Source organism: Nannobrachium achirus (genome assembly GCF_963921795.1).
Source record: "Nannobrachium achirus genome assembly, chromosome: 11".
NCBI classification, from domain to species: Eukaryota; Metazoa; Chordata; class Actinopteri; order Myctophiformes; family Myctophidae; genus Nannobrachium; species Nannobrachium achirus.
Genome location: NC_137820.1, coordinates 52043690 through 52067698, shown reverse-complemented (window position 1 = coordinate 52067698; position 24009 = coordinate 52043690). Strand labels below are relative to the sequence as shown.

The 24009-nt window shown below is 42.2% G+C and overlaps 2 protein-coding genes across 2 annotated transcripts in view; one reads left to right on the top strand and one right to left on the bottom strand.

The window, feature by feature from the left end:
- On the top strand, positions 1-1299 carry LOC308294075 (enolase-like; the record flags this gene model as incomplete). The annotated part of the gene is made up of 1 exon (XM_080736791.1): positions 1-1299. One exon carries the CDS (start codon positions 1-3, stop codon positions 1297-1299), a length of 1299 nt encoding a protein of 432 aa, XP_080592917.1.
- Positions 1300-6854: 5555 nt separating this feature from the next.
- The window catches only part of LOC308294430 (carbohydrate sulfotransferase 8-like), a gene marked incomplete at both ends in the record, with an annotated part of 103070 nt that continues 85915 nt past the window's right edge, over positions 6855-24009 (bottom strand). The window contains 2 exons of the mRNA XM_080737163.1: positions 6855-7931; positions 15524-15564. Of these exons, the coding sequence (XP_080593289.1) occupies positions 6855-7931; positions 15524-15564 (1118 nt within the window). The remainder of the gene's footprint in view (positions 7932-15523; positions 15565-24009) is intronic.

Genomic DNA, 24009 nt, shown 5'->3' with positions numbered 1-24009 from the left:
ATGTCCATCCTGAGGATCCATGCACGTCAAATCTTAGACTCCCGTGGCAATCCCACTGTGGAGGTCGACCTTTACACCGGAAAAGGTCTATTTAGGGCCGCAGTGCCCAGCGGTGCCTCCACTGGCATTCATGAGGCACTGGAGCTCCGTGACAATGACAAGACATGCTACATGGGCAAAGGTGTCTCAAAAGCTGTTGAGCATATCAATAAAACAATTGCGCCTGCACTGGTTAGCCAGAGCATCAATGTCGTGGAGCAGGATAAGGTTGACAGGCTGATGCTGGACATGGACGGCACAGAGAACAAGTCCAAGTTTGGCGCTAACGCTATCCTGGGCGTTTCCCTGGCTGTGTGCAAGGCCGGTGCAGCAGAAAATGGTGTGCCCCTCTACCGACACATAGCTGACCTCGCTGGTAACTCCAACGTCGTCCTCCCTGTCCCTGCTTTCAACGTCATCAATGGTGGCTCCCATGCCGGCAACAAGCTGGCTATGCAGGAGTTCATGATTCTACCTGTGGGAGCCAGCAGCTTCAAGGAGGCCATGCGTATTGGTGCAGAGGTCTACCATAATCTGAAGAATGTCATCAAGGAGAAGTACGGCCAAGACGCCACCAATGTAGGAGATGAGGGCGGCTTCGCCCCCAACATTCTGGAGAACAAGGAAGCACTGGAACTGCTGAAGAACGCCATCGCCAAGGCTGGTTACACTGACAAGATCGTGATTGGCATGGACGTGGCCGCCTCCGAGTTCTACAAGGGTGGCAAGTACGACCTGGACTTCAAATCTCCCGATGACCCATACCGTTACATCACCCCCGACCAGCTGGCCGACCTCTACAGGAGCTTTGTCAATGATTACCCCGTGGTGTCCATTGAGGATCCCTTTGACCAAGATGACTGGGAGGCATGGTCCAAATTCACAGCCAGCACCAATATCCAGGTGGTGGGTGACGACCTCACTGTCACCAACCCCAAACGCATTGCTAAGGGTGTGGCCGACAAGGCCTGCAACTGCCTGCTCCTCAAGGTCAACCAGATTGGCTCTGTCACAGAGTCCATACAGGCATGCAAGATGGCCCAGAGCAATGGCTGGGGCGTGATGGTGAGCCACCGCTCTGGAGAGACAGAGGACACCTTTATTGCCGATCTGGCGGTTGGACTCTGCACTGGACAAATCAAAACGGGTGCACCTTGCCGATCTGAGCGTTTGGCCAAGTACAATCAGCTGCTCAGGATTGAAGAGGAACTTGGCAATGATGCCCGCTTCGCTGGCCAGAACTTCAGGCACCCTATCTGAGCTGGTCTTCCTCCTTGGGCCTTTGTATTTTCACCACGCATACACAATCCCACACATATACAGTATATGCCCACTCTTTTCAGAAAGAAGATGGAACGCTGCTGAAATCCAAGGGCCAATCCTGTGGTTTGTGGTACTGGTAGTAATGCAGAACATTATATTCTCAACCCATTTGTGTCTGTAACTATGAGAGAAGCTTTCTTTTACTTTATAGTGATTATTGGTCCTCTCCTAAGTATTTTAGTGCAAAGCTTGAGCCTTGAGCAGAATATGTTGCTATAAGCATTGGTAGACAGTAAGCATGCAATCTGAAAAATAAATAATACATTAATTTTTAAATCCCTTTGTTTCATTAGTGTGTACCAGTAAGACTCCCTAATCGGGAGATAAGCGACCGTCAGGTCGCAGCGTGATTTGAGAGCAAAATGTGTAGGAGCAGTGTCCAAAAAAGTGTTTGAAAAAATCGGCCTGATGGTGGCGCTATATGGGAGAGATCCATGTTAATGACATGAGTGTAGAGATATTGTGTACCGATTTTCATGATTTTAGGGCAAAAACTGTAGGAGCAGTGTCCAAAAATTTGTTTGAAATAATCGTCCTGATGGTGGCGCTATATGGGACAGATCCATGCTGAAGACATGAGAGTAGACCAATTGTGTACCGATTCGCGTGATTTTAGGGCAAAGGTTGTAGGAGCAGTGTCCAAAAATTTGTTTAGCAAGAATCGGCCTCATGGTGGCGCTAGAAGAGGTTCATGTGAGAATTGATGGGTGGAGGTTGTGGTTTGGCAGGCAAGGAGTGTGTGTGCAAAATGTGGCATGGATCGGGGCGACGGTTGCGTAGATATGAGCAGGGCAAAAGTGTGACGTGTGACAGACTGACAGCTGGTCGAGGTTTTGATAGTAACTGCGACCTGATGGTCGCAATTAACCAAAATATACACATAAAGTACTGTCGTCATGGACAGAACGGCCCATACAAGGAGATATGCATGTGTGTCGTGTTTGCACCGCTCACTTTGCACAGGTGCAATTTTGTTCAATGGGGCTTGGATCAGGCAGAAACCTTACCCAAATTCATATGTCAGAGATACATCATCGATGATATCACAGGCTGGCCACATGAAATCCAAGATCCACATTGTGTGAACTCTGAACTGAGAGTGTGAAGGTACTGTTGGTGCAGTGTGTGAGGTCAGATTAAGTGTGACCTCTGCAAAATGATCTGGCAGGTCCCAAGCCATCCCATCTCTAACTATTAATTTACCGAATGTCTGACCGTCTGTCTGCATGCTGACATCACTGATGCTATACATGGTAACAGCCGTAAGCTGAAACAATGAATTTGGTGATGAACATGATGACATCACTGATACTAAACATTGTCGCCACCATGGTAACAGCCGTAAGCTGAAACAATGCCCACATTTGGAGATGATGTCTGCCGTCTGACATCTGTCTGCATGCTATCATCACTGATACTAAACAGTGTCGCCAACATGGTGACAGTCACATGCTGAAACAATGCCCACATTTGGAGATGAGCACGCTGACATCCACCATGGTAACAGCCGCTTGCTGAAACAATGCCCACATTTGGAGATGAGCATGCTGACATCACTGATACTAAACAGTGTCAAAATACAGATAGTTTGGAATTGGATTAGACAGGAAATATTAAATACAAGCTTTGCATTGACAACAAGCACTCAATCATCTTTTTAGTTTACGCTTGGCAGCTCTCTCTGCTCAGTGGTTTGCAATCCATCATCTCATTATTGATCGGCCCAGCGGGCGTTGTCCTGTTAAAATACACTGTCAGTCTGCCCCAGGAGGGCCCATTTTGCACAAAATGCCACAAGCACTGCTGGACCGATCGGCGAGAAACGAACCGCACACTCCCAGCAGGCCAAGAAAGAACCTCCAAGGGGCGCCCGCTGGCCTACTGGTCCAGGCGTATACAACAATGGATGCCTGGCGGCGTCACCGGTTCGATTCCCGATCCGGACGACCTTTGCAGCGTGTCGCTCCCTATCTTCCATTTCCGTTTCTACTGTCCTATCTAATTAAAGCATAAAAGCCCCCCCCCCTCAAAATAACTAATCTTTAAAGAAAGCACCTCCATAATGTCACCTACTGTATGGTGCTTCCCTGTCATCTATGGTGCTTCTTATGGTGCTTCTAGGTCATCAATGGTACTTCCTATAGTGTTTCCCTGTCTACTATGGTGCTTCTTATGGTGCTTACTATAATATTGGCCATTGGTACTGCCTGTCTTCTATGAAGAGCAATTTTCTACTTCTGCAGCTCTTACTTATGCATAAATATGTCTTTAATTATTATTAATATATATCATAACAGTATATTATACACCTCCACACTCTGAGCCTAATATTGGCCGAAATTGGTACTATCAATATACTGTCTTCTGTGCAAAGTTATTTTCTTATCATAAATAGCCCTTAATTATACACATATATATTTCTTTTTAATATTATTAATATCATCAGCCTCCCCTCATGATGTTTATACTGTAGCTATTAAGTAATATAGTGTTGGACATTCCTATGAAGAGGTTTGGTTGTGAGCCTGAGCAAAGTCCTCTCTCATTCCACAGTCTCAGTAGCCCTTCTGTGGACACAGTGAACATTGCAGGCCAATGATAATACTAAATCTTTAAATAAAATGAAATCACTGATCCAGTGTTGCTTATTTGATTTGGGATATTATTATTTCTTTTTTTCTTCTTTTTTTCAATCATTTGATATATATATATATCACTATTGACTTTATTTTATTTGAATAATTTATGCATTTATTCATCCAAATGCAAACAGGACACATCTGCTCTCTAATAATAATAAAAAAACAATCTGCTCTTGGTATTGTAATTGATTTCACCGGGAAAGGAATTATGCGTAACCAGGCCTCATTTACTTCATATTATAATATAATCAATATAATTATATTATATGTTATAACACACGCACACGCACACGCACGCACGCACGCACGCACGCACGCGCACACACACACACACACATACACACACACACACACACACACACACACACAGAGAGAGAGAGAGATAATCAGGGGATATCTTAAAAAGTCCTAGAATAAATTCCTTACCAAAAATAATCTTCTCCAATGTGTTTGTCTCACAAAGACTGAAATTCAGTTTCCCTAGGAGAATCCGTTACAGCTGCTGAAAGTTGGGGTCCCATTAACTTAACTATACAGGATAAAACACACGAAAATAAATATGCTTTAAGTAGAATGTGAGGGGTTAAACTAGGGGTATTTCATGATTCTGAATCCATTGCAAGCATTTGTTTTGCACGAAAAACATTCCTTGGAGTAAAGGCAACTCATACGAAACTGTGAAAAGTGATGACTCATCACTAAACCATATATTTGTGGGTCCGTTTCTAGCCCAAGGAATGTTTTTCGTGCAAAACAAATGCTTGTAATGGATTCAGAATCATGAAATACCCCTAGTTTGACCCCTCACATGCTACTTAAAGCTTAATTATTTTGGTGTGTTTTATCCTGTATAGTTAATTTAATGGGACACCAACTTTCATCAGCTGTCAAGGATTCTCCTATAGGGAAACTGAATTTCAGTCTTTGTGAGATATGTTACTAGACACCTTTACAAACACATTGGTGAAGAACATTTTTGGTAAGGAATTTATTCCAGGATTTGACACTATTTCTGAAGATATCCCCTGATTAAGAAGCTGTTCACTTTTCTGTGTATGGGGGCATGTGCTCTCTGCAGCTCCCTATAGATAGTGCATGCACACAGTAGGGCAGGGCCCCTAGTGGTCATAATATGGGTCAATAATGGAATGATTGACTATGCAAAATGTACAAATTGTATGCAAACTGAAAGGGGAGAAAGCCTGGTCAAAGCACAGACCCATGATGAGTGCAGTTTGTGCCAAGTTCTGTCTGTGTTTTCCACATCATCACCAGATCATCAGAGGGGATGAGATAGTGGATTATGTTCAGTTTTTCCCTCACCCTCCTCTCTGCCAACACCTCCAGACTATTTCAACTCCAACAATATTGTTCCCCCAGTATGACACGGCAAAGAAGAATATCATAAGCTGCATTCAGGATATTGGCTCTAAAAACGCATGTTTCCTTTAGGCTGGGGGACTTGAACTCACAACTTCCACATCGGGGTCCTCCCTATGTTCCCCAGGGGTTAACATTCACCAGGTTAACATTCACCAGCGTTAGTTTTACTGAGGTTAGGGTTAAGGTTAAGGTTAGGTTTAGATGGCAAGTGGGGAACATAGATAGATGGGGAAGATAGGTACGGTCCCTCCACATCTTCACAGTTTATTACTGTATACCTACAATCCATATTGAAATATTTACCTTTAAGAAAGTGTTAGACATAGACCTAGATATAGCATTAATCTATATTGTGTGACTCTTACAGGAATAGGCTTCATTATAACATGATGTGACTGCTATGAATCCACATTTGATTTAACTACATACAGTATAACATTTGGAATTATTATCAGCGATAAAACAATGTAGCCTATTCTGGAATACATTTGTATAAAAACATTGAAGTGTCTTTTTTAATTTATTGAAAAGTATAAAATAATGGTCAGAGATGTGTAAAAACTGACTGTATTTACTGACTATTAGAAAACAAACCCACGTTTTTTGCTTTTACTGTATATCACATGAACATTTAAGTTTTTCAAATGGTTTCATTTTGGAACAAAACTCTTAAAATTTTTGTTTCAAGAGGAATACACAACAGTTGTGTCACAAGTAAAAGGTTCATATATTTATTTATAATCACAGCACATATTTTAAAACGACTAACATAAATGCATCGGGTGAAATGGCAGTGTTAAGGCTAGGATATAATGTTCATATATTTTGAACATGTTTCCACTTAGTCATTAGTTTTGAAACCATGTGTCCCATTGGAAGTGCAAGAAAACGTAATTCCCCATAAGGCAGTTTTGATCAAACTTTCAGACAGGAATTTTACAATCACATGAAACTGCGAAAGTGCAGACCATTATATTCCATTAAATTTAGCTACTATCTCTTACAATTCTTATATAATAATGACCATAAAATATAAATTAACAAGCATCTTCAGGTGACACTGTTTATAAGTTAATACGCTTGACACAATTAACATAATGTTGAGTGAATGTATATTTAACTTCATAGAAGTCACTAAAAATACATTTCAAACTGTAGGCGCTATGGTATTTCAGTTAAATAGATTAGTTGAAGGCTGCTATAGGGTGGCCTAATGTGATCTTCCAAATAACAAACATCAAGAATTCAATGACATATACAAAACCGTCTGAATTGGGATTTGGTTATACCCAAGAGGGAGAAAAAAGAATAATAGTTTTCTCCATGGTCCAGTGAAATTCCACACATTTAATTAAGCATGAACTTGTCATGTTGAAAATGAAAATGTGTATTCAAAACCCACAGAAAAAAATCTCTTCACGCAGTTCATAAAGTGAGAGAATCTTGACCTGGCAGAACCAAGTCATTTCAATAGAGGTCCTTGAAGGGCTTGGGGTAATTAAACATCAGATAGTCCATATAATAAAAGTCATAAGCCTTCTGCCTCTCTGTGGAGTTCAACTGTGCAAAGTACCTCTGGGTGATTTTGGAGGAAGTCCTTTCCGCATGTGGGTTCCTGTCCTTGAAGTCGGGGAAGGTGAGGTTGCTCGGAGCTCCGATCTTCCGAAGCAGAAAGTTGGCCTCTTCCTCGAGGTTCTCAAACTTCCCAATGAAGTTGTAGCGAAGGAGACATGGGTTACAGAGCTGGCTGACTGGCTCCCAGTGTATGTCCATCCCCACGGGGCGACGCACGTCCAGCAGGTACTGGACAAACTCCCGGAACGTGACTCCGGTGCCCGTGCGCAAGGCAGTCTGTGTGGCGTTGGCGCGGTATCTTGAGATGATCGGGCGTCCAAACACAGGGTGGTAGTAGGAGTTGGGGCTTTCAAACTTGTCGCGGAATGCAGACACCAGCCGCTCAAAGGGCTCCCGCACAAACAGCACCTTGGTGTAAGATTGGATCCTCTCTGCAATGCCCGAGCTGTCGTAGCCCTCCAGGCGGCTGAGGTGGTTGGCATAGTGGGCTGCGTCATGGGGGATTCCCCGCGTGGAGACGGCACTCCCACCCAGCACCATGAGCACCCGCTTCCAGTTGGAGCATCCAGCCTTTGGCACCTCGCAGTACAGCAGCCTGGAGTGGTCCTCCACGTAGATCCGAGACACCTGCCGGCGCGAGACGCTCTGCTCGGTGACGCCAGGCTGGTACTTGGCGCAGACCTCCCTCAGCAGCTGACGACGGGACTCCTGTGTGCTGGACAACCTCTGCTGCTGCTGTTGCTCCTCCTGACCAGCAGGGGCAGTAGAGGTTGCAGAGTTGGTCTTCAGTAGCAGTTTCCTGTGGCGTTTGGTGACCGGCTGTTTGGGGCTGACTGCTTGGTCTTCAGAGGGTGGAGGGGAGTAGTAAGAAGTTTGATGGAGGCCGTGGTTGGAGACGGAGTTCTCTTGTTTTAGACTACCTTCAGCCTGGCCTGGACTGAGGTCCTCCACTGCTGCATTACCTGTGTCCTAAAACACAACAAGAGTACATGGAGTCAGTTATTAAATAAACTGTGGTTGATTTAAAAACAAAACAATAACTTGATTATTTCAAATCTGATTTCAAATCTAATATGGGAACAGTGTGCTCAGTAGAGCGCAAATCTCTCCCAGGAGGCATGCCCTGGCTAATAGTAATAATAATAATAATGTATGTATGCAACAATGCCAATGACATTACTATGCAGAGCCATGAAACAGTAGTGTGGCATATCATTACCAGTTGTTCATCATCCCTACTTTCTTCCACCCTCTCTCTCACACACATTGTCTACTTCTATCCATCTGTCTGTCTGATTGCTGTCATTCAAATGTCTCTCTTTGTAAAGTCTGATTATTAATGCCATGTGTACATTTTGTGTCACCTCACCAGTCAATCAAAGGTAAAGCACACTAAAAAGGACATACATAGTTTTAATTGAGCGATTAGAAAAGATATTTGGGAATTATCGTCCTTGGCCTGCTGCCAATGAGCGCAATAAATATAACGCTGATCATCCTAAAAGTATAAGAGAATAGCTACTGACAGACAGGCAGAAACATACAGACAGACAGACAGACAGACAGACATGCACGTACGCACGCACACACACACAGTGGCGAATGCCTAAATATCCTGGCAGAGCACAGTATACACTTAAATACACTGTAGGAAACACGATGGGAGAATAAGGCAATTTACAGCTAAGGCAATTACTTTCCACCTTCATACAGTTCATTTTTCATTGTTCAGTGTATGCATTGCATTTTTAATGAAACAAATGTGTTATTCATGTGATCTTAGGCAGTTTAATAATCTATTTAAATGGTAAATTAACATTTTACCATCAATTTAATAACTGTGGCCCGGAATAACTCAAAGTTAGGAACCAGCAGGGCCAGAAGAACCAGAAGGTATTTAACATAGTGTGTCAATATACATTATGATGGCACTTATAGAGGCAGTTAAAATGATATGTTTAATAACAACTTAATATACAACTTATAAGGTGGGGGTGGGGTTGCGATTATTTAACCACCAAGAGGTTTATACATTAGAAACCAGGGCAGGAATTTCATGGAGGCCATGAAGGCCATGGCCGCTGTTGCCCCTCAGTTTGGCGTCAATCTGGGAACCCATCGTCAAAGAAGAAAGGGCGACACCTATCGGTCTGTCTCTCTTTCTCTCAGTAGCGTAGCGTTCTCTGAGGCTGTCTCGAGAGATTAGTTTGGCGTTGATGCTGACATGATACTTACCATGACATTGAGCTGATACTGACTGAAAAAGGGTTTGTAGCAACTCATAATGTAATAACGGCTCATAATGTAATAAGGGCTCATAATGTAATAAAAAAAATGTAATAAAAACTCATAATGTAATAATCAGCTCATAATGTAATAAAAAAACGAGCGCATAACGTAATAACAGATTTTTCAATAATGTAATAATGTAATAATGTGTTACATTAAGAACCTCCACATAGGAGGCTCATAATGTAATAAAACTTCATAATGTAATAATGGCCTATTTTTTTGGTAAATATCATGGTATTTGCGACCGACCTCCAGGGACCCCCAGGGACCCCCTGCCACCACCGCCAAATAGTGCAAAAATGACCAAATCAACACCCCAACTGGGCTGCTCATGGGGGAATTCCCAGGGACCACCGACTCCTGCTACTCCAACAGTCCTTCACCTTCATTGGTTTAACTTTGCCCCGCCCCCTCCCCTCATTGGCCGAAAGTTTATTTGGCTTTACTCATCAACTGTTTGTCGTACAAACTTGTGGGTGGTGTCAATTGACTTGATTAAGAGTCCTTAACCTTAATTAGTTTAACTTTGCCCCACCCCCTCCTCTGATTGGCCGAAACTTTATTTGGCTTTACTCATCAACCATTTGTCGTACAAACTTGAGGGTGGAACCAATGCCACTCACAGGCCTTTTTGTGTACATACTGTGACCTGATGGTCGCTTATCTCCTGATTAGGGAGCCTTACTGGTATCATGGTAGTATCATGTCAGTATCATGGTCATTATCCTGGTCAGTATCCTGGTCAGTATCATGTCAGTATCCTGGTCAGTATCATGCCAGTATCATGTCAGTATCATGGTCAGTATCATGCCAGTATCATGTCAGTATCATGGTCAGTATCATACTAGTAAGACACCTGAGGGTGGAATGCGACCTCAGGGTGACATGCGACCTCGCCCTAAAGGGCGAGGTCGCGCCAATTCTTGACTATCTGGCCAACCACAGCGTTTCTCTGACGATTCTAGTTGTTATCATTCTGGGGGGAGTTTGTTCATGTTTTTGTGAGGGTATCAACCCTAGGAGACACGGGGAGAACATGTGAGGGTATCAATCCTAGGAGACACGGGGAGAACATGCAAACTCCACACAGAAAGGCCCTATCGCCAACCCCACCTAGGGTGTGAGCGATAGGGCCTAAACATGGAGATGTGTAGAACACTATATATGAAGATAGTCCAGTCCATCATGTCATATGGGACTACCGTCATAGACAGTAGCCATTGTTAGGCCAGAGTCAATGGCTGTCTGTCTGACTGTCTGTACAGGAAGTGATGTCACATGACATACTTTTTATGCCCATATATGAGTCATTCTGTACCACATCTCCATGTTTAGGCCAAACAGGTTTGCTCCATTTCTCCATGTATAGGTCCAAATGACCTCGCCCTAAAGGGCGAGGTCGCGCCAATTCTTGACCATCTGGCCAACCACAGCGTTTCTCTGACGATTCTAGTTGTTGTCATTCTGGGGGGAGTTTGTTCATGTTTTTGTGAGGGTATCAACCCTAGGAGACACGGGGAGAACATGCAAACTCCACACAGAAAGGCCCTATCGCTCACACCCTAGGTTGGGTTGGCGATAGGGCCTTTCTGTGTGGAGTTTGCCTAAACATGGAGATGTGGTACAGAAGGACTCATATATGGGCATAAAAAGTATGTCATGTGACATCACTTTCTGTACAGACAGTCAGACAGACAGCCATTGACTCCGACCTAACAATAGCTACTGTCTATGACGGTAGTTCCATATGACATATTGGACTAGACTATCTCCATATATAGTGTTATCCACATCTCCATGTTAGGACTCATATATGGGCATAAAAAGTATGTCATGTGACATCACTTCCTGTACAGACAGTCAGCCATTGACTCCGGATTAACAATGGCTACTGTCTATGACGGTAGTCCCATATCATATGACATATTGGACTAGACTATCTCCATATATAGTGTTATCCACATCTCCATGTTTAGACAGCCAATGACTCCGGCCTAACAATGGCTACTTTCTATGACGTTAGTCCCATATGACATGATGGACTGGACTATCTCCATATATAGTGTTATCCACATTTCGTGTAGCCGCCCTGTACAGGAAGTGATGTCACAACTCGCTGACATCACACTGACATCACAGAGGATACGGACGGTCACGAGGATACGGAAGGACACTCAAGTGACACGGTTCTTCAGAGTATTATGCGACCTTCGGTCGCAATCAGTGGCATGGTCAGTATCCTGGTCAGTATCATGCCAGTATCATGTCAGTATAATGACCGTATCATGTCGGTGTCATGGTCAGTATCCTAGTCAGTATCATGCCAGTATCATGGTCAGTATCATGTCAGTGTCATGGTCAGTATCATGTCAGTATCATGGTCAGTATCATGTCAGTGTCATGGTCAGTATCATGTCAGTATCAATGTCAGTATCCCAGTCAGTATCATGTCAGTATCATGGTCAGTATCCTAGTCAGTATCATGTCAGTATCATGGTCAGTATCCTGGTCAGTATCATGCCAGTATCATGGTCAGTATCATGTCAGTGTGATGGTCAGTATCATGTCAGTATCATGTCAGTGTCATGGTCAGTATCATGTCAGTATCATGGTCAGTATCCCAGTCAGTATCATGCCAGTATCATGTCAGTATCATGGTCAGTATCATGTCAGTATCCTGGTCAGTATAATGTCAGTATCATGGTCAGTATCATGTCAGTGTCATGGTCAGTATCATGTCAGTAGCATGGTCAGTATCCCAGTCAGTATCATGCCAGTATCATGTCAGTATCATGGTCAGTATCATGTCAGTGTCATGGTCAGTATCATGTCAGTATCATGGTCAGTATCCCAGTCAGTATCATGCCAGTATCATGTCAGTATCATGGTCAGTATCATGTCAGTATCATGGTCAGTTTCAGTCAGTGTCATGGTCAGTATCCCAGTCAGTATCATGCCATATCATGTCAGTATCATGGTCAGTATCATGGTCAGTATCATGTCAGTATCATGTCAGTATCATGGTCAGTATCATGTCAGTATCATGGTCAGTTTCAGTCAGTGTCATGGTCAGTATCCCAGTCAGTATCATGCCATATCATGTCAGTATCATGGTCAGTATCCTGGTCAGTATCCTGGTCAGTATAATGTCAGTATCCTGGTCAGTATCATGCCAGTATCATGTCAGTATCCTGGTCAGTATCATGCCAGTATCATGTCAGATATCCTGGTCAGTATCATGCCAGTATCATGTCAGTATCATGGTCAGTATCATGGCAGTATCCTGGTCAGTATCATGGTCAGTATCATGGCAGTATCATGTCAGTATCCTGGTCAGTATCATGGCAGTATTGTAGGCTATATCATGTAGGGAAGGAAGGTCACCAGTCTCTGTCTGTCTGTCTGTCTGTCTGTCTGTCTGTCTGTCTGTCTGTCTGTCTGTCTGTCTGTCTGTCTGTCTGTCTGTCTGTCTGTCTGTCTGTCTGTCTGTCTCACTATCAGCAGGATCACACCCTTATTACTTCATAATGTAATAAAAGTTATTAATGTAATAATTGCCAATTGTTTTTGAAAACTATCATAATTATTACCTCCATTGAAAAAGGGCCAAGACAGAATGTCTGTCCACATATATAATTACAGTCTTCTTGAATTCTTCACCAGCATAAATGTATAATGCAATACCTTTTAGTCTCTAATGTATCTTGAAATATTATCTATACAATCAATATAGTGTAGGCATATGTATATAGCGTATATATTATAGGTAATAATTCAATCAATATCTACAATATTATCTACAATCATCTCGCTTGGTGGACTAACTTGCTCGGAAACAAGCAGTTATGCTTCTGTGTGTTCTATTTTATTTTTAATCGTCAACACTATGCTAGCACTGCTCAGGGTGTACATATACTGTATATATTTTGTTGCAGACTGTGGAGCCTGAATTTTCCCTGCTGGATCAATACAACTTTTAATCTCTTATCTTATACATTAAAACACTTAAAGGATTGGTCTTTTCAAATAAGTAAATTAACCATCTTTCTTTCAAAAACACATGACAAAGACCTTGTCAAAACATGTTTTTATTATCTTATATATTATATATATATATTATATCTTATCGGGTCTTTTGGCCAAGTTGGCCAATACTACACCCCTCCACCAATGTTTTGTGCAAATCAGTCTGGACATTTTTGTGTGATCCTGCTGACAGACAGACAGACAGACAGACAGACAGACAGACAGACAGACAGACAGACAGACAGACAGACAGACAGACAGACAGACAGACAGACAGACAGACAGAGACTGGTGACCTTCCTTCCCTACATGATATAGCCTACAATACTGCCATGATACTGACCATGATACTGACATGATACTGACCATGATACTGACCATGATACTGACCAGGATACTGGCATGATACTGACCAGGATACTGACCATGATACTGACCATGCCACTGATATGATACTGACCAGGATACTGACATTATACTGACCAGGATACTGACCATGATACTGACATGATATGGCATGATACTGACTGGGATACTGACCTTGACACTGACATGATACTGACCATGACACTGACATGAAACTGACCATGATACTGACATGATACTGACCATGATACTGACATGATACTGGCATGATACTGACTGGGATACTGACCATGATACTGACATGATACTGACCATGACACTGACATGATACTGACCATGATACTGACCATGACACTGACATGATACTGACATGATACTGACCATGACACTGACATGATACTGACCATGATACTGACATGATACTGACCATGACACTGACATGATACTGACCATGATACTGACCAGGATACTGACCAGGATACTGACCATGCCACTGATATGATACTGACCATGATACTGACATGATACTGGCATGATACTGACCAGGATACTGACATGATACTGACCAGGATACTGACCAGGATAATGACCATGATACTGACATGATACTACCATGATACCAGTAAGGCTCCCTAATCAGGAGATAAGCGACCATCAGGTCACAGTATGTACACAAAAAGGCCTGTGAGTGGCATTGGTTCCACCCTCAAGTTTGTACGACAAATGGTTGATGAGTAAAGCCAAATAAAGTTTCGGCCAATCAGAGGAGGGGGTGGGGCCAAGTTAAACCAATTAAGGTTAAGGACTCTTAATCAAGTCAATTGACACCACCCACAAGTTTGTACGACAAACAGTTGATGAGTAAAGCCAAATAAACTTTCGGCCAATGAGGGGAGGGGGCGGGGCAAAGTTAAACCAATGAAGGTGAAGGACTGTTGGGAGTAGCAGGAGTCGGTGGTCCCTGGGAATTCCCCCATGAGCAGCCCAGTTGGGGTGTTGATTTGGTCATTTTTGCACTATTTGGCGGCGGTGGCAGGGGGTCCCTGGGGGTCCCTGGGGGTCCGTGGAGGTCGGTCGCAAATACCATGATATTTACCAAAAAAATAGGCCATTATTACATTATGAAGTTTTATTACATTATGAGCCTCCTATGTGGAGGTTCTTAATGTAACACATTATTACATTATTACATTATTGAAAAATCTGTTATTACGTTATGCGCTCGTTTTTTTATTACATTATGAGCTGATTATTACATTATGAGTTTTTATTACATTTTTTTTATTACATTATGAGCCCTTATTACATTATGAGCCGTTATTACATTATGAGTTGCTACAGGGTTGCACAATGCACACCTACTTTTTTGTATTGTGATTCTAATAACAAAATAGTGTCATCAATAGTTTTTTGAGGTGATCTCGTCTAGGTTGCCGGGATGGCCAGAAACACCACTCTTATCTAATGTTCAAGAAACATCTCTGTAAGGGTCTTGGTGACATTACAGATTAAAACCTATTTTCTTTTCTTGCCTGTTTTTTTATTCTATGTGTGCATACCAACTGGTTTGAGCCACTATTCCAAAACACCACAGATAGTTACTGGTTCTTTGGTTTATAGTTATTGCAGATCAATAAGCTCAAATCACACATTGTAGTGTACAGCTTGGAGTGGGATCAAGTGCAGTATACTAAACTTTCCACAAGATGGCACTAGATCTTTATTTTCTCTTCTCTTCTCATCATTTCAGCTCAAATATAAACTCACTTGCATGCACACATGAACTGACTCATGCACCTATCGTCGCACACACACGCACGCACACACACACACACACACACACACACACACACACGGAGGGCATCAGTTTATCCTACCTTTTGAATTGGCCACCGTGGACCCACCATGAACTTGGCTCCTGGAGGGCAAAGAGAATACAAATAGCTGTTGAGATATTTCTTCACAAGCAGATAAACAGTAGTAAAGCAAATGTGAAATAGCCCCGTGAAAAAGTCATGATGTCAGAGGTCATCATAAAAGAAAAAGTCTTCCTTGTCGAGCGATTTGATAAAAAAAAGAACATTTGGGTCAGGCTGTGTCCACCTTCACAGCAGTACACTGCTCTAATGCAGTGGTTCTCAACCTTTTCAGGCCGTGACCCCCGAAATAATCATATTTTAACTGGGGACCCCTTCACCCTGATGAGTACTAATAGTTGAGGCATTGCATTTTGTATAACACGGTTCTATTGTGAAAATAGCAGCTATTTTCACAATTTCTGCCTCTAATATTTGACAATTTGGCCAATTTTTAATTTGTCATTTTAGAGGTATTAAATTGTCACTTTATAGACCTAAATGTGCAGATACCCTCTATACACTTAAACTTTATGCTGGTTTGTTTACTGTTGAGTGGGAAAACAATGTTGCACATTAAGTTAATCATCTGGGGACCCCTCCAAAATAATTTGGGGACCACCCTGGGGGTCCCGACCCACAGGTTGAGATTTGTGATGCTTGACTAACCAAAAAACTGAAGTTCTGAAGTTCATCGATCAATATCTTCAAAGTTATCGCTCGGAAAAGGAGTAATTGTTTTTTGTCTTCACAAACTTGCCTTAACTTAGCTCTGATCCTGTCTGTGACATCAAAATCAATCAGTCAATATTCTAAGAATGGGTGTTTGCCTTTGTTTTCTTCCGCTGGAAGGAAACTCTTTAACGGTAACCTTCTCAACTTCCACAGCTGCAGTGTGAACTACTACACCGGAAAGGTCACGTGATTATTTTTACGTAATTATCCGCTGCCTGCCACTGACATTTATCTGCCCAGCAGATGTAATGGCGCCACTGTTCACTGCATAAAGTCCGGGTGGGAGGAAAACAACTTTGTCCAGCCAAGCTGAAAATATTCTGGTGAGGCAACCCGCCCCAAAGGCTGGAGGAGAGATGGTGTGCATTACAGATGGAGTTGGCAAGAGAGGACCCAAGATTAGGTTTTGATAGAGAGGCCAGGTGTGTGTGTGTGTGTGTGTGTGTGTGTGTGTGTGTGCGTGCGTGCGCGTGCGTGCGTGCGTGTGCGTGTGCGTGTGTGTGTGTGTGTGTGTGTGTGTGTGTGTGCGCGCATATTTCTTTTTCTATGTGCACATGTGTGTGTCTGTCTTTGTTTGGATGAGACAGAGAGAGAGAGAGAGAGAGAGAGAGAGAGAGAGAAGGATAATAAATGACACATCCTGTACTATAATGGTTTTCCTACATGGTCAGTAGCCTTTCCCATGACTCTGGTACCAAACCCAGCACATAAACCAAAAACCCCGTTTGGTTCACTCGTTCCAGAGAGTGTCAGGTAAATACAGAAAATCTGAATGCTTTTAATCGCTTAGTGTCTACTGTACCGTAGTAAGTAATTGGGAATGACTGCTGCTATTTTTGATGCCAAGAAATTCCACGAGGGATTGTTCTTGAAAAGCAAAGTCAAAATTAGATGACGATGCAAAAACGAGGAACGGCAATCATTATAAGCAGAAATATCCATAAGCGCTGCATCAGCCAAATCGACACTACCATCTACACTCTGATCTACACTCTGTTCAGTCCATTTCACAGTCTCTCTTCATTTGTGTCTGGATTGCGTTATCAGTCAAACCTTCAACATGATTAATTGCAAACACTCAACAGCTGCATGTACATTTAGTTTGAATAGTTGATTTCTGAAAAAAGGGATGACGGGAAACATGAAAACCCTGGGGGGTACTTTACTTTCTCTGTTGAGGTAGATGTATGCTGAGACACAGAGGCCTACCGGTATGTGTTTGTTTTATACTGAATGACTTTCTGCTCCACTTTATTTCTAATGGCCAGATTCTTGATGCACCATTTTTAATTGTCCAGGAAGTTAATGTGCCTCTTTTGACAAAATTATGATTGGTTCCAAATGGTTTCTGATCCAAAATTTGACAGCCCATTCGTATAATTAATGTCCCTATATTCTTAAGGAGCAAAATCTTAAAAGAATCAGAATTATTTTGTCATAACCGCCATAGTCGTTTACAAGTTGAAAAATGTTCATGTGTTTTGAAACATTCTCAAAAATATTGGAAATAACAGATCTACAAGCTCACAACGTGTCGCGATGCGACACGTTGTGAGCTTGTAGATCAGATATTTCCACTATCAATGTTCTTTTTTAAATATAAAGTTGTCAAATATGTCAGTAATTTCTTTGTATATATATTTGTTTTGTTATGTGTCATATCTGCCATGAGCAACTTCAAAGCCTACAAGCCAAAACACAATTAAATCGTTATTTGAGTGACAATTAATCGCCATGTAAAATGTCGTAATCGTGACAGCCCTAGCCACAACACTACAAATTCTCACAGTTTGGCGTGTCTACTAACTCGTATATTATTGCTTTCAGACTATTTGATATTTGCTAGTCATTTCAAGGGCAGCTTCACTGACGTGTTTATAAACTTGGGATGTGACAGAGAGCGTAGTAAGTCATAACTCAAAGCTGGTAGGTGATACACCTTGACTGCATAGCTTCAGCATGACCTTGTCAAAGCTGGTCTTGCACACTGCTATAAAGGATAAGTCCATTTTTGTTTTCAATGCAGTTCCTATATTCCCAGTTGTTTCATTTTGTGGTTCAGCTGTCAACCACAATCCAACAGACAAACATCATGAAGCAAAACCTTTCAAAACAACACCTATTTCAACTTCCATTTTACCTTTCCATCTCATTTTATTTTGTATTCTTTTTATTTATTTATCCAGTGTGGATGTACAGCTTGAAGTAAAGCCTATAATGCTGCTACCAGCTATGTACCGGTATGTATGAGAACACATTGAACCTTACACAACAAAGCTAACACCATCTTCCAATTAAACCGAGATTAATTATTTGATAGGCATTACATTATTCAGAGGATGCATGACAAGGAAGCATTAGTAATGCAAAACATTTATACATATACATTACAAATTGTTACTCAAATTCTGTGTGATAAAAAAACGTATAAAGAATAAAGAAATGTTTAACCACTTATATACTATGATGTACAACAAATAGCTATAATAGCTGATCCAAAAGCTCACAATGTGTTGCATCGATTCATGACAATTCAGAACAACTCAGAGAAAAGGACTTATATATTTGCAGTCAAACATCGAGTCAGCACATAACGTAAAATGAGCATTTGTAATTTGTTTGGGAAAGGACCCGCTCATTTGCCATAGAAAAACTCTTGGCTGTTGGGAGTTATTGGCCTCCTCACGGACACAACTGAGTCCAGACAAAGCCAGCAATGCTTGACAGCAATCAACAGGAGGCAAGTCATAGTCCAGATAACACTGGCAGCACTGCAGAATCCTAAATAGAGTGTGTACATACTGTATATGCACACACACGCACGCACGCACGCACGCACGCACGCACGCACATACCGGTACATACATAATACATACATACATACATACATACCGGTACTACATACATACATACATACATACATACATATACATACATACATACAGAAATCGCATACATTTACAGTATGTAGACTTACACAAACTATATACCAGTAGGCCTACTGTAAATATTTTAAATTCAGTATAGTCTATAGCCTATCCATATACTGTTGCCTAGTATGTATACACACATGCATAAATAGTAATTTTCTCTCTCTCTCTCCTTCACACATAAACACGCACACACACCCACACACAGACATACCGGTATAAGCGCAAAGACATGCAAGTAAACACACACGCACGCACGCACGCACGCACGCACGCACGCACGCACGCACGCACACACACACACACACACACACACACACACACACACACTAACGGACATACAGTATAAGCGCAAAGACATGCAAGTAAACAAACACACACACACACACACACAGGCAGGGTGGCAGGTTCCTGCGGTGTGGTCCTGCTCATGTTTTATGTGCCAGAGGTAATGGGAGATCCAGATGGCTTCACAGCGCCAGCTCTACCATCAACCTGACACCCAAGGTTATCAGCATCCTGGGCCGCCGTGTCAACAGAGTGCGTGCGTGCGTGCGTGCGTGCGTGCGTGCGTGCGTGCGTGCGTGTGTGTGTGTGTGTGTGTGTGTGTTATTTTGAGGCTTCACAGTTATTCAATGTAGAAAATTTGGGGGCACATTTCTGATACTTGGTCTTTGAAACCTCTTTTGTAGTGTCAGTGCTAACCCAGACCTAACCCAAAAGACAGAGAGTGCTCAAGTCAATGCTTAAAGACCTAGTGAAATGAAAAATACTTCACACTTTTAGAGCTTATCCGTGGTAATCATATGAAAATAAAACATTTGTGTGTATTTTTATATCAAAAGTCCCTAAATAGCCCATTCTTAATTATTTCCTGTGAACAGAAACGTGCTGCGTGCTGACATAGACAGGTCTTCTTGAATATAAATGAACCTTGATTTCATTCACCTGTTTGATTCCCATTGCTGCACATTCCTCCAAACACAGCTGATTTTAATTACAGAGCTATTCCATTTTGAATCTCATTCAAGATTAGTCCAAACTATCCCAGCAAGCACGGTTAGGAGTCAAGACCTGGACCAATCAGTGATGTCTCGATTGGGGCTGGATCAAGTCAAACCATGATTGACTAGTCAGATCTGGCCTAGAATATCACCTGATTTCAACCAACATAAATCCTGCCCACAAAAACGGACGTCCTGGATTAATCAGAGAGGGTCCGATCGAGGCCAGATAACTAGTCAGATATGTCCCAGAATATAACCTTACATGATCATATTTCAAGTTTCAACTAACATTACAAACAATAACAATAATCCTGTCAAACTAAAAAGTCCATATGATGTCCTGGTAATGACGTCAAGATCATGCCTGCTGTTTGCAGGCTAATGGAAGCTACAAACACAATCATTGGGCACACGTGAGCCGTCCCAACGCCTGAAAGGCTGGTCCCTTCTGATTGGTTCCGAAACAGACAGGCTTGCGTTTCAGACTGAAACTTCAAAATAAAAATGCCCAAAAAAGCCATTTCATTAGGTCTTTAAAGGTCCCTTCACGTATCACCTCATCATTTCCTATCATCTCTCTCATTGACATTTAAAGTGAAGTCATAAATACAGAGGCTTAGAGCAGTCAGTCCAATGGCTTTCTTAATGACATTTCAACACACCTGGCTGATTGCTGGGCAGTGTGGCACACATTGACTGAGGAGCACCAAACCTGCAACCATTCGGCTACAAGGTACTTGTATCCATTATCCACCTATTCTTGCCCCCTACAGCCCTCCTTCATGACTAATGCAGCCTGCAGTCGTCTGGACAGGGTCCTTTTGAGTCGTCTCAAGGGCATATTACATTTATTACAAAAGGTGACCTGGCATTTGCAGTCAGGACTCCCAGGCTTTGGATTGCCACAAGCTTTAAAGCACTTCTTAACCCATTTAGACCTTTTGGGCGATTCTAAACATGCCTTCAGGCGTTTTTGTAAATTACCTCCTAAATATCTGTTTTCTGGAAAAATTGTCAACGTTCCCTAAAAATGTATTTCTCAGACTCTAGCAGATAGAAACTATATCTATAAAAAGATAAAGACAGACATACGGAGATTTGTGGAATTTATATACAGTATATTTATCTTTTTCATATGTTGTTTTTAAAATGAACAAATAGATCAAATGAAAGTAATTTACAGTAATGACCAAATGTTTTTATTATGTGTCAATCTGCTACAGAGGCTGGGAAATAAAATGAAATATCTTCCATGTTTTTGTTCAACACAATTTCGTTTTACTTTGTACTTTTTCCATCCGGACACACACACACAGTCACACACACATACTGTACACGCACACGCACGCACACACGGACGCACGCACGCACGCACGCACGCACACACGCACAAGGCCAGACCCTCTTCTAGAAGTCTCATCTCCTACACAGAGCCACAGCATAATAACATGACAGCTGCAGGCATAAAAGTCTTTTGTTAAAGTTCAGTTGAACACCTTGGCATAAGCAGCCAATCATTAAAGGTGCTTCTAAAGGCTATTAAAAACACTGTGGAGAGGGTGGCTATCATATTACAATATAGCTCTGAATACTTTTTCTATTATGATGACCTCTCTAGCGAATCTGTTGCCAAGCATTCTGGGGTCAATAATAATAATAATAGTGACAACAATATTCCCATGAGGTGTTTTCGCTCTCCTGGTTTCACCTCTTCAGTAAGGACTTTGTTGCACTGCAACGTGTTGCGAGCTTGTAGATCAGCTATTTGCGGTGTGTGTCACCAGCTTGCAGCTAAGTATAAATTGCCCTGTTATGCTTCACATAGACAACAGCAGGCACATTGTTTGTGTGTATCTGTGTGTATCTGACTGTTTTTATCTGTGTGTATATCTGGGTGTATCTATGCTTATCTGTGTGTGTGTCTATGTTTATCTATGTGTGTGTGTGTGTGTGTGTGCGTGCGTGCGTGCGTGCGTGCGTGCGTGCGTGCGTGCGTGCGTGCGCGCGTGCGTGCGTGTGTGTCAGTGTGTGTGTCAGTGTGTGTGTGTGTATCTGTGGTACAATAAGTGGGTGGGTGGCTGGGTGCAGGGCAGCTGCATTCTCAGGCAAAGTCAGAAGCCTATATACTGTAGTGGAAGACCTATTTTAAGATCCTACACACACACACACACACACACACACACACACACACACACACAGTGCTGTAGTATTTGACTTACCCAGCTAAACCTAAGGCTTAATTGCCTCATTTATTTGTAAACTAGAGGTTCCTCACCTTCTAAAGCTATTACAAAATTGTTACCTAGACTACTTAGAACATTCAAAACCACTGTAGCATGAAAGTACTCTCAGATGGATGCAGGTTATGTAAAACAGATGGGTCTTTTCAGCAACAGCCCACATCAATTTAATATAACGTAAGAAAACCTGTGTAGTATTTAATAATTCCCATTATATTAGTGGTCACATATAGGGCTGTCACAATTTTTACATAATCGTCTAATCGTGATTATTTGACATAATCGTGATTATTTTTCATAATCGTCATAATCGTTTCCATGTTGAAAAATGTTCATATATTTTTAAGAAAGACAAAAATAGTGGAAATAGCAGATCTACAAGCTCACAACGCGTCGCATCGCGACGCGTTGTGAGCTTGTAGATCGGCTATTTCCACTATCATAATGTTCTTTTTTAAGTATAAAGTTGTCAAAATGTCAGTAATTTCTTTGTATATTTAGGTCATGTGTCATATCTACCATGTGCAACTTCAAAGCCTACAAGCCAAACAGAAATGTAATTGTCAACGACAAAAACACAATTAAATCGTTAATCGCAATTATTTGAGAGAAAATTAATCGTCATGTAAAATGTCATAATCGTGACAGCCCTAGTCACATACGGTATGTGTTATGGCATTCATCCACATCTCATAATTGACAAATCTCTCTGTTTAATGCGACATCACTGCACCCTGAAGAAAAGTGTGAGGAGAATAACAAGTAGCAGCAAGCCATGCCAATCTGGGGATCTAAATCTTAGCTTGAAATGGTATCATCTGCCATGGCTGTGTAAACACAGTTGTCGCGCAGGCTGCGACAGGCCCGTTTACCTATCTATTTAGGGTATATGCAAAGCTTGCACCTGCTCCCCTCGCCCCTCAACCCAGCCCCCAGCACCCCCCCCCCCCCCCCCCCCTAACACACACACACACACACACACACGCACACGCACGCGCACACACACACACACACACAAACAGAGCAGATAAAAGGCAACCGCACTAAGCACATCTCTATTCAAAGACCAGCCACTGAGTCAGGAGTTCCAAATCTTCACCTGCCTCCGCAGCAGCACCTCCCAGCACCTCCCAGCACCTCCGCCCCTTCCAATCCAAATCACATCCGAGAGGCGACTTCGGAAAAATCCCCACTCAGAGCTTGCACAAATCCAGACACTGTACTGGAGTGTTGCTACACAGTAAAATCCTTTGTGTTTGTGTTGCGACCGTATAGGGAGCATTTACTATCAAACCCGGCAGATCCTGACCGTCATTGAGTGAGTCACTATAAGTAGCTACCGGTAAGTAATGCCTCCTGTTGTGACATCACATTGTTGACTCAATGACCAAGGCAGCTTAACGCCTCAATGTCTATAGCTGACCTGTTGTGACATCACATTGTTGATCCCTATTTGGCAATGCCCATATATGGACGCTCCGTGGCCAAGACAGATAAATGCCTCAATGTCTATAGCTGACCTGCCCATACATTATGGATATCCCTGATGTCATCAATATTAAGCCCATAACTTGGAATGCCCATATATGGACATA